General features: G+C 34.9%; 1 protein-coding gene across 1 annotated transcript in view; it reads left to right on the forward strand.

Annotated features, from left to right (window-relative positions):
* The first annotated feature begins 443 nt into the window (after nucleotides 1-443).
* LOC129289129 (uncharacterized) overlaps nucleotides 444-12,482 on the forward strand; it is a 22,221-nt gene continuing 10,182 nt past the window's right edge. The window contains 7 exon segments of the mRNA XM_054925939.1: nucleotides 444-547; nucleotides 669-804; nucleotides 914-1,062; nucleotides 4,401-5,658; nucleotides 6,333-6,780; nucleotides 6,783-6,854; nucleotides 6,857-7,160. Of these exon segments, the coding sequence (XP_054781914.1) occupies nucleotides 444-547; nucleotides 669-804; nucleotides 914-1,062; nucleotides 4,401-5,658; nucleotides 6,333-6,780; nucleotides 6,783-6,854; nucleotides 6,857-7,160 (2,471 nt within the window).

The raw sequence follows: 12,482 nt of genomic DNA on the forward strand, positions 1-12,482 counted from the left end.
TGTAGATACAAGGCCCATGAATAATAAACGTAAGAATAGAACTCACGAAAATTAAACTAGTTAGGCGTTGACCATGGCGTGCCTAGGGCTAATGAAACTACTTTTAGCAATCAGTGTTCTGTATAAAATCTCTTCCAAATCCATTTTCAAACATGCGAGGAAATCATTAGTAATAAATAAATTTTTTATTTTCACTACTACAGAATATATCTTTAGAAGCGGGTATTTAGGAGCGCTTCTTTAAAAGCACTCTAAAATGTGAATGTGAAATTTACCGGAGCGCTTTTCTAAATAAGCGCTCCTGTATGTCAGGGCTTTTCAATAAGATAACGCTCCTAATTAATATAAATAAAATATTATAAAAAATTTAAAAAGACCTTCGGGAGCGCTCGTAGTTAAGTGCTCCGGAAGACTAAGATCAACTCTTTCAAAGCATTCTTGGAATGAGCACTCCGAAAGAGCTCATCTTCCGGAGCGCTCTTGTAATGAGAGCTCCGAAAGAGTTGTTCTTCCGGAGCGCTCATCAAAGAGCGCTCCGAAAGAGATGGTCTTTTATATCTCTACCTCCCGTCAGTTTTCTTTTCCCTATTCATGAGTTTCTTTCAAACCTCTCTCTCATTTGCTGAGGTTGTGCGTTTCCAATGAGTTCCAGATTGTTGCTGTATCAGTTTATCTTCCGTCACTGTTCGCTGTTCCAGATCGTCGTCCGCCGCTGTTTGCTGTTCTAGATCATCGTTCGCCACTGTTTGCTGTTCCAAATCATCGTCTGCTGCTGTTCGTTGTTCCAGATTAGTGTTCATCACTGTTCGTTCATTTTTGTGTCATGTCGCGCCATCTGTCTCTTTTTTTGCGCTGCCGTCGCCGTCACCGCCATCTCCTGCATCACTATTCCAGATCTGCATTGCTGTTCCAGATCTGTGCGGCTGCTGTACATCAAAGGAAGCGACGCCGTGAAGACCTCCATTGCAGCCGTGTGTCATTGCTGTACAGCCGAGGAAGCAACACCGCAAAGACCTCCGTTACTGCCGTGAAGACTTTCGTTTCTGCCGTGAAGACTACACTGTGAAGGTATTTTTTTAATAATTAATTTATAATGTAATATATTGATATATTTATATATATTTGAGAATAAATTTCATATATATTTTTTTTAATAATCAATATTATAGATAATATATGAATTGGAGTTATTTATATTAGAATTATAGAATATTTGTAGTTGATAATTAGATTAAAGTTGAGGAAACTACTTGAACATTTTTATTTTATTTATGAAATATACTTTTAAGGGAGATTATTGTTATTAATTAAATTACAATTGATTGACAGAATTTAGATGCATTATGCTACTAAATTTTTATTTGGATGAATTGATTTTTTTAGTTTAAATGTATTGTGTTGTGGAATTTGATTGTTTGATCATTTGGGAGGTTCTTCTTTTAAGGAAGATGTTGTTGAATTTTTTTTTATAGAAATCTAAGTCTTTTGTTTATTGAATTTTGATAATCATATTAGTGATATGGATCATAAGTGGATGTCGGCTAATCAACTATCTAGAGAATATTGGGATGGTGTGGATGAATTCATTGAATTTGCATTTTGTTGTGATCAAGACCCCCTTGGACTCATATGTCCTTGTTTGAAATGTTGCTATGGAAAAAGAGTAAAGCCAGTAGAATTGAAAGATCATTTAATCTGTAATGGGATTGATCTAACTTATACTTGTTGGACCATGCATGGGGAGACAAGGAATGATGCAAATGATTGGAGGGATAGTGCGAGCTACTCAACATTTGATCGTGATAGTGGGACATATGATGTTGACCGTCTTGATGAAATGATTCATATATATAACTTCATCGCTGAAGTATTTTAAATTAAGTTAGAATTTATTTTCACCATATTTTGATAATGACATCTTTTATTGTTTTATAGGTACCTACACAATTATAAGGTTGGGAGTGTGGATACTATGTTATGAAGTTTATGAGAGAAGTAATCACACAACAAGAGTTGATCATTCCTGAAAATGTAAGTCAAAAACTTTGAAATTAAGTTGATATAATGTTAATTACTTATATATTACTTTCATATCTTGTGTAGTATTTTGTTGGAGTAAGATGTTCGTATTTTACTATGGAGCAAATAGAAGATTTAGTTGAAGAGTTGTCAGAATATATTATTGGCTGTTTGTGATAGGAAGTTAGATTTCAATGTTAGAAAATAACAATAGTTTCATTTGTTAGGCTTGTTAGAAATTAAACTAGGTTAGTTAGGAAATTGAAATTGTTGTATCAGTTTCAAATTCTTTTCTTGTATATAAATTTTTATGTTGATATTATTTTTAAATTAGTTTTTGATATTATGATTTGTCATTATTAAAGAGACGTAATGATGGGCCCCATGGCACAGGTGACATAACATTAATGGCAACGAAGCCTGAGGATGGTAATCATGAGCATGGTGACATAGAAGGAGCCCAATACTTCCAATCCAACATACCTAAAGACCCATTGCAACATATTGGAGGTCCAATGACAAGAGCCCGAACCAAAGCTATGAAGCAAGCCTTGTTCAGTCTTGTGCAAGAAGTTCAAGAGCTTGGAGAGCATTGGGGCACTCCCCTCAAGTCCAAAGGAGAGCATCTATATGTGTATAATGTATTTAAGATCCAAACTCATGAAGAGTCAAGCCCAAGAGATGCAGACCTTAGCCCAATGCAAGGAAGACTACAAGTTGAGCCTCTTGCATGCAAGGAGACATGAAACCCTAGTAAAGAAGTCAAGAGTGGCATGATTTCAAATCCTTTATGATCCCTTGATTGTCTCCTAAATTATTTTCTATTTTAATGGTCCTTTGATTTGATTTTCTATTTTGAGTCTAGTCAAAGGTTAGAATTAATTATAATATTAATTTCTAAATTTTGTAATTCCATAATTTTAGGATCACATCTCCTAAATTATGTGGCTAAATATTTTATCATTATTTCTCCTTTTAGTATTAGGAAATTAGGGTTTTAATTTTAGGAAATATTTTTTCTATAAGCCTATATAAATTAGGCATGCTCCCTATTGTAAACAACACAGAAGTTGAATGAAATTATTCATTTTAGAGTTTATAACTCTTGTGAGCCTTAGTGCTTTGTGGTGGTATCCCGTGTGAGAAACCGACGTGATCAAGAGCGTGATCAACTCTTGTGGTGTCTTCGAAGGTTGAGGTTCCTAGAGGCAGGTGCTCTAGAGGATCTTCTCCTTGATCATTATCCTATTGTTTACTTCATACCTTTCTTTATTTCCGTCATAAATTTCGTCCCTTTCTTTTTTGTTCTTGTGTTTTTGTTGTTTCAGGGTTCTGTCCCTAAACTAGCACGATTCTGCTTCCGCGTCCCTATCAGATTGGCATCAGAGCTTTGGTTGCTAGTTTTGGTTTAAATTCTTGTCCTTCCTTCTTCTTTTTCATCTTGAGTTATTTTTTTTTTGTGATCATCTCTTATCTACCCCATCTACTTCTATCTTTTGGTTTTTCTCTTCTTCATCTTTGTGACTTTTTATCTTATGTGAGTTTTCATTTTATTAGCCTTCTAAAAAAAAAAGAGAAAAAAATACCTAGAAATTCGTGCAAAAAAAAAGGCAAAAAAAAAAGTGTTAGTGTGTTGAGAAAAAAAAAGAGAAAAAAAAATCCGAAAATTCAAAAAAAAATTTACAAAAAAATATATTGCTGTGAAAAAGGCTATTCTTGAACTCCAAGTCACCAAGAGGTTACTTAAAGAGAAAAGTCAACTTGGGTGATAAGAAAGTCTTTTACGTTGATCACTTTCTTATTTTTATTTTTGGTAGCACTTTTCAAATTCTCTACTCTCTTATTTGCTATTTGTGCTACTCTCTTATTTTATTTAGTTTTTTTTTTATTTTTGTCTTTGAGTATTTGACTCTTTGACTTTTATTTCTTTCTTTCTTATTTTTTGTTGTCACGTGTGGTTTTTCCTTTAACAAGCTTAATTTTATTTGAAAATTTTGCTTTCCTATTTGTTTCAAAATTGCAAAAAAAAAAAAATCCTCTTTTCACCTTGTGCTTGTTTTCTAGTTTCCTTAATTTAGAAGATATTCACTTGATTGTTCCTTAGTTTCTTGATTTGTGGGTTTCACCATTGGATTCTATCCACAAGCTTAGTGAGTGGTAAAAGGCAAGTGTGTTTTTCATTATTAAAAAAAAAAAAGAAAGCCATTACTTTTTTTTTTGTGAATCACGAGTGACTTTATCTTGAGAGTAAACACGTGAGTTTGTGTGTGTGAGGACCTATTTTTATCTTATATGGTTTCTAGTGCTTCTGTGAACATGAGTAACAAGGATGAATCCCCTAGTATTGATATGAACTCTGTTTTAGAACTTATCAAAACACAGTTGCAGCAGTTTCGCTTGGAACTTGATCATAGGTTCCATAAAGAGGATAAAGATGAGCCGGAGACTTCCTCTTCTAAAGGAAAGAAGCATAAGATCCCCAGCGATGATGAGGAGTATGAAGAACCCCCTTCTCCTAAGGGAAAGAAATCCTCAAAGCGTGGTGTTGACTTACCGGACCAAAAAGTAAAGTATCCTTCATTCAAGGGTAGTAACAATCCAGAAAAATACCTTGATTGGGAAATGAAGATGGACCAAATCTTCATGACTCTTGATTTGTCTGAGTCAAGGAAGGTAAAAACTGCTTCTTTGAATTTCACTGACTATGCTGTTTATTGGTGGCAAGATTTACAGTACAAAAGAAGCCAACTTGGGAAAAAGCCTATTAAAACGTGGGAGAAGCTTAAAAGGTACTTGAGAAAGGCTTATGTCCCCAGCTACTACTATACAGAGCTGAATAGAAAATTGAGAATGTTTTCTCAAGGATCTATGACAGTGGAGGAGTATGTGCATGAGTTGAATATCTTGAAGTTTCGTGCAAACATTCAAGAAAATGAACGTGAAGCAATGTCAAGAATTATGGATGGCTTGAGGCCAGAGTTGAGAGATAAGCTTGACTTGTACACTTTTGTGGACAAGGAAGAGCTCATACACAAGGCTATAAAGTTGGAGCAGAGAAATAAGAACAAACGTTCCAAGTCCTCTTGGAAAGACTCCAAGACAACTTCCAAATGGAAGGATTCCAAAGCCAAAGATACATCCCAGGCCAAGGAAGAAATAAAGACCAAGTATGAGGGTAAAACTTCTAACCCTAAACCTTCTTCTTATTCATCTAACACTTCTCCTATTAAGTGTTTCAAATGTCATGGTGTGGGCCACATGGCGAGAGATTGTAGCAATAAAAGGGTTATGATCTTGAGAGATGATGGTGGCTATGATAGTGTGCATGAAAGTGATAAAGATGATGCTGATAATGTTGATGATGATTCTACCTCCCATGAATCAAATGATGAGCTTGAATGCAATGGTGTAGTTGACTCTATCTTGGTGGCAAGAAGAGCTCTCAATATTCAACCAAAGGAGGATGATGAACATGAGCAACGCGAGCATATTTTTCACACTAGATGCTTCATCAAAGAGAAAGTGTGTAGCATGGTAATTGATGGTGGTAGTTGCACTAACGTCGCTAGCACTTTACTTGTAGATAAATTATCTTTACCTTTAATTCCACACCCTAAGCCCTACAAATTGCAATGGTTGAATGATTCTGCTGAAATTAGGGTTTCTAAGCAAGTGTTGATTACTTTCTCTGTTGGAGTTTATACTTGTGATGTATTATGTGATGTAGCCCCTATGCTTGCTGGACACTTGTTATTAGGTAGGCCTTGGCAGTTTGATAGTAAGGCTACTCATGATGGTTTTAGAAATTGTTACAAGGTGCCTTTTAAAGGCAAGACTGTTGTATTAAATCCTCTTAGGCCCATCCAAGCCTATGAAGATCAACTAAAGATTACTCAAGATTACAAGCAAAGGAGAGATCTCCTTGATTGTGGCATGAGTGAGAGAGAAAAGAAAGAGAGTATTACTTTACTTGAAAATCAATCAAAAGAGAGGAAAAAGAGTGGTGAGAAGGTGAGAAAAGAAAAAATAGAATGGTGGGAGTGAAGGAAAATAGTGAAAAAAAAATATTATTGTGTGGGAAAAGTAAGATTCAAGAGGCTTTGATGAGTGAGCAAGCTCTTATTGTAATTCCCAAGAATATTTATTTTTCTACTAATACTTTTGACCCCACTTTGCCTTCTAGTGTTGTCTCTTTGTTGCAGGATTATAGAGATCTATTCCCTGATGAAATTCCTGATGGACTTCCTCCCTTAAGAGGAATTGAGCATAGGATAGATTTCTTGCCTGGAGCTGCTATTCCAAACAAGCCTGCTTATAGGGCTAACCCTGAAGAGACTAAGGAGATCCAGCGCCAAGTAGAGGAATTGATGATGAAAGGCTTTGTGCGTGAGAGCCTTAGCCCTTGTGCTGTCCCTGTTATCTTGGTGCCAAAAAAAGACGGATCTTGGAGGATGTGTGTTGATTGTAGAGCAATCAACAAAATCACTGTAAAGTATCGTTACCCTATCCCTAGACTTGATGATATGCTTGATGAATTACATGGTGCTTCTATCTTTTCTAAAATTGATCTTAGAAGTGGTTATCATCAAATTCGTATGAAAGAGGGTGATGAATGGAAAACTGCCTTTAAAACTAAATTTGGATTATACGAATGGTTAGTTATGCCTTTTGGTTTGACTAATGCTCCTAGCACTTTTATGGCATTAATGAATCATGTTTTTAGAAAGTTTATAGGCAAGTTTGTTGTGGTTTACTTTGATGATATTTGATTTATAGTAAATCTTTGACTGATCATATGAATCATCTTAAAAATGTGTTTGACATCTTGAGGGAATATAATTATATGCTAATTTTCAAAAGTGTTTCTTTTGCATGGACTCTGTTATCTTTTTGGGATTTGTTGTTGGATCACAGGGAATTCGTGTAGATGAGGAGAAAGTTAAGGCTATTCGTGAATGGCCAACCCCTAAGAATGCAAGTGAAGTGAGAAGCTTCCATGGCTTAGCAAGCTTCTATAGGAGATTTGTTAGGGATTTCTCTAGCATTGCTGCCCCTCTTAATGAACTTGTTAAGAAGAATGCGACCTTTAAATGGGATAAAACACAAGAAAGGGCCTTCCAAACCCTAAAGGATAAATTGACTAATGCCCCTTTACTTGTTTTGCCTAATTTCTCTAAAGCATTTGAAATTCAATGTGATGCTTCTGGTATTGGTATAGGTGCTGTTTTAATGCAGGATTCTAAGCCCATAGCTTACTTCAGTGAAAAGCTTCACGGCGCAGCTTTGAATTATTCCACCTATGACAAAGAGCTTTATGCTCTAAAGAGGGCCTTAGAAACATGGCAACATTATTTGTGGCCCAAGGAATTCATCATTCATTCTGATCATGAAAGTTTAAAGTTTCTCAAGTCTCAAGGTAAGTTAAACAAGAGACATGCTCGCTGGATGGAATTTATTGAAACCTTTCCTTATGTGATTAAGCATAAGCAAGGTAAAGAAAATATCGTTGCTGATGCCTTATCTCGAAGGTATACATTACTTTCCTATTTGCATGCTCAATTACTTGGTTTTGAGATTCTAAAAGATCTTTATAAAACTGATCCTGATTTTGAAAATATTTGGAAATCTTGTGAAAATCATGGATCTGGTGATTTCTTTAAATTTGATGGATTTCTTTTAAGAAAAATAAATTATGCATTCCTATTTGTTCTATGCGTGAGTTGCTTACTAAGGAAGCACATAGTGGTGGTTTGATGGGACACTTTGGTGTAGATAAAACTTTGGCTATTTTGTCTGATCATTTCTTTTGGCCTCACATGCGGAAAGATGTCATATCTGTTTGTGATAAATGCATTAAATGTAGACAGGCAAAATCTAAGATCCAACCTCATGGACTTTACTCTCCTTTACCCGTCCCCTCTCACCCTTGGGAACATATCTCTATGGATTTTGTAATTGGATTGCCTAAATCTTCTGCAGGCAAAGATTCCATATTTGTTGTTGTTGATAGGTTCTCTAAGATGGCACACTTTATTGCTTGTGCTAAGACTAATGATGCTGTTAACATTGCTGACTTATTCTTTAAAGAGATTGTTCGTTTGCATGGTTTACCTAAGACTATTGTGAGTGACAGAGATGTGAAGTTTCTTAGTCATTTCTGGCGTACCCTATGGCATAAATTAGGGACTAAGTTACTTTTTTCCACTACTGCCCATCCACAAACTGATGGTCAAACTGAGGTAGTTAACAAACTATGACTACATTATTAAGAGCAATAATTCAGAAGAATTTGAAGAATTGGGTGAATTGTTTACCTCATATTGAATTTGCTTACAACAGGGCTGTTCATTCTTCTACTTCTTATTCTCCATTTGAAATTGTTTATGGTTTCAATCCATTATCTCCTATTGATATTTTACCTTTGCCTTTCTCTGAGCATGCTAACACTGATGGCAAGGAAAAAGCTAGTTTGTGCAGGACTTACATGCTAAGGTTAAAGCAAATATAGAGCGAAAGAATGAGCAATATGCCAAGCAAGCTAATAAAGGCAGGAGACGTGTGATCTTTGAGCCTGGAGATTGGGTTTGGTTACATTTAAGGAAAGAGAGATTTCCTAATCAAAGGAAGTCCAAACTTCAAGCTCGAGGAGATGGACCTTTTCAAGTTTTGGAAAGAATTAATGATAATGCTTACAAGATTGATTTGCCTAGCTCTTATGGCAATGTTAGTGCCACATTTAATGTTTCTGATTTATCTTTATATGATTCTGCAGATTCGAGGACGAATCCTTTCCAACTGGGAGGGAATGATGGACCCCATGGCACAGGTGACATAGCATTAATGGCAACGAAGCCTGAGGATGGTAATCATGAGCATGGTGACATAGAAGGAGCCAATACTTCCAATCCAACGTACCTAAAGACCCATTGCAACATATTGGAGGTCCAATGACAAGAGCCCGAACCAAAGCCATGAAGCAAGCCTTGTTCAGTCTTGTGCAAGAAGTTCAAGAGCTTGGAGAGCATTGGGGCACTCCCTCAAGCCCAAAGGAGAGCATCTATATGTGTATAATGTATTTAAGATCCAAACTCATGAAGAGTCAAGCCCAAGAGATGCAGACCTTAGCCCAATGCAAGGAAGACTACAAGTTGAGCCTCTTGCATGCAAGGAGACATGAAACCCTAGTAAAGAAGTCAAGAGTGGCGTGATTTCAAATCCTTTATGATCCCTTGATTGTCTCCTAAATTATTTCCTATTTTAATGGTCCTTTGATTTGATTTTCTATTTTGAGTCTAGTCAAAGGTTAGAATTAATTATAATATTAATTTCTAAATTTTGTAATCCCATAATTTTTAGGATCACATCTCCTAAATTATGTGGCTAAATATTTTATCATTATTTCTCCTTTTTAGTATAGAAATTAGGGTTTTAATTTAGGAAATATTTTTTCTATAAGCCTATATAAATTAGGCATGCTCCCTATTGTAAACAACACAGAAGTTGAATGAAATTATTCATTTTAGAGTTTATAACTCTTGTGAGCCTTAGTGCTTTGTGGTGGTATCCCGTGTGAGAAACCGACGTGATCAAGAGCGTGATCAACTCTTGTGGTGTCTTCGAAGGTTGAGGTTCCTAGAGGCAGGTGCTCTAGAGGATCTTCTCCTTGATCATTATCCTATTGTTTACTTCATACCTTTCTTTATTTCCGTCATAAATTTCGTCCCTTTCTTTTTTGTTCTTGTGTTTTTTGTTGTTTCAGGGTTCTGTCCCTAAACTAGCACGATTCTGCTTCCGCGTCCCGTCCTATCACGTAAAAGGAGAAATTTCAAAAAATCTGATTTAAAAAATTAAAGTAACATAAACGGGAGCCGTTCCGAGAGCGCTCCTATATGGTTCATACGGGAGTGCTCTTTATAAAGCCGCTCCGGTAGTGGTTTTGTATACGAGGAGGTGCTGCTTGTAGAGAGCGCTCCCGTATGTGGCTATTCTCTTACGGAGCGCTTTTCGAAAAGCGCTCTGTATAGCGTAAATATACAGAGCGCTTTTTGTTTAAGCGCTCCTATACATTTTGGAGCAATCGATACGAGAGCGCTTCAAAAGTGCTCCCTAAAGTAAAAAAAAACGCTCCTGTAACTTATTTTGTAGTAATGTTTCAAAGTCAAACTGCATGATCTTCTCTGAATCAATCCAAGATTTAATAGAATGAAATCTCATAATCAAAGTTCAAACTTGTATTTATTGATGAACTAAAATTATCAAATCTATAAAGAGTTTCATAATAAATAATTTAAATATCAAAATAAGCAATAATCACATGTTTGTTATTAAATGATTTACATAAAAATGTAATATTTTAGCAAAGATAAATTTGATTGGAAATTAGTTGGGAATGCTATCCACTTACCTGATTTACCCTTTAAAGCTCAATCCTCCCTTACTACCTCAATCAGATTTTCTTTCATCCCCATTCCAATCCTTTTTTTTTTTTGTTTTTTTATAGGCAAAATGGTAATTGCTAAAAGCTGAACCAAAAATAAAAAATTTCACTCTCTCTCGGTCCTTGAAAGATTCAAACCAAGACCAATTAAATAAATGATCGCATAATCTCCACTAGACCAGCTCTTCTTCTTGTCCAATTTATTCCAAAACTATAAAATACTCTTAAAATATTATTTCCTATTTTAAATTTTACTTAAAAATTATGGGTTATTACATTCTCCCCCTTAAGAAATTCAGTCCTCTAAATTTAGTATGCTTACCTCAATCTTTGAAAAGTTGCAAGTACTTAACATCCATTTTACTTTTGGCTTTCATGTAGCTTTCTCCAATGATGGTTATGCTACAACACTTCCACTAAAGCAACTTGCTTCTATCACAACTTCTTCACTTATCTATCAACAATGGTAATAGAAGTTTCTTCGCATGATAAATTTGAGTTTATTTATATCTCTTGAGTCTCGATCACATAGGAATGATCATATAGGTATTTTCTATGTTGTACAACTTCAAAAATTGTAAATATTATTTTGATATCTATTATTACACACCCTTTCTATTAAAATCAATAAATTATCCTACCTTCTACTAAGAGCCAAAATATAAGATCTTAGCATAATGCCTACAATTCAAATTGTTCTTTCATATTGATCCTTAGTTTGGGATAGTACCCAAAGCTTCTTGAAAGCTTTATCAAGGCATAAAGTAATTTATAGTTCTTAATCCATAACTAAGTTGGTGGAACTCCATGCAACTCTACAACCTCTTCTAATCATTGATGCAATCAAACCAATTTCTAGTATTCTGTCTTAACTTACACATAACCAAGTAGCATGAGAATCTTACTATTTTTTTAACCTCCTCACATCATCTTTTCAAGATAAATATTTGATATACTATGAGGTTAAATTTTCCCCTTTAGCACACCCTCCACTTAGACATACCTACTACTATTACAACTTCATCGAAATACTTCCTCCTATCAATAGAAAATTTAACATCACCAACTTTCTACCACTACCAATCAAAGTGCATAACTACTCTTCAAGTTAGTGTGGTATCCAGCATAAATAATGTTGGTGTTTTGAACTTTTTAAATGCAACAAAATCCCATCAATACATTCCATCATAAACTCATCAAAGAATAATCTAAACATTATATTCTTCTAATTCAAGACGTTTTGCTCTTGCTCTCCGACCTATCTCTTCTTATTTTAATCACTTGCCTCTCCATCATTTGCCCCCAAAGTATTTTTTCAACTCACTTAAGATACTTAAAATACTATTAGTAACCCATATTAGTCAAATAAGGAACAATAAAGGTTTATTCCTCTTCACCTAGTTTAACACATGACGAACATGTAATTGCTCCCACACTTTAGATTTTCATAACTTGAGTTAGGAATTCCAATTGAAGAAAATTAAAAATTCCTGAGAAGATATATTCATGTACTATCTACTGCTAAAATTTCAAACTCATTGGAGTCCATTTAGTCCAAAAAAATCATTAAATATCATATCAGATATAGGAAACGCAGAACGGTTTCATGACAGCCCCTTAAATTGAATTGAAAAATTCATGAAATATTCCCTAGAGTTCCAAAATTACCATATCTGGGTGAGTGAAAGTTCTATATGTCCCCCTAAATACTTGTCAAATTTCAACTCAAACTTCAACCTTTAAAGGCTTTCAACTCTAGTCATATATTCTATTACACATTTGGTTATTTGTTTAATTAAGGCTCCATTCCTTGAGCTTGCATTCTTTTGGAATTTTTCATCATAAACATATTTTCTAATCACTCATGTAACATGTAAAATCTAATTTGGTGCTTAAGATTGACCTTATGACTCAAAATGACCACTTGACTTGCATTAAACACACATTAAGTCATATAAATAATTCAAATCAAATTATATGAGCTTCAATGTTCCACTTTGAACCATAATTCTAGTTTCTCATCATA

This window comes from Prosopis cineraria, unplaced genomic scaffold (assembly GCF_029017545.1).
Source record: "Prosopis cineraria cultivar Desert tree isolate PC_DT_omini unplaced genomic scaffold, ASM2901754v1 PC12, whole genome shotgun sequence".
In the NCBI taxonomy this organism is placed as follows: Eukaryota; Viridiplantae; Streptophyta; class Magnoliopsida; order Fabales; family Fabaceae; genus Prosopis; species Prosopis cineraria.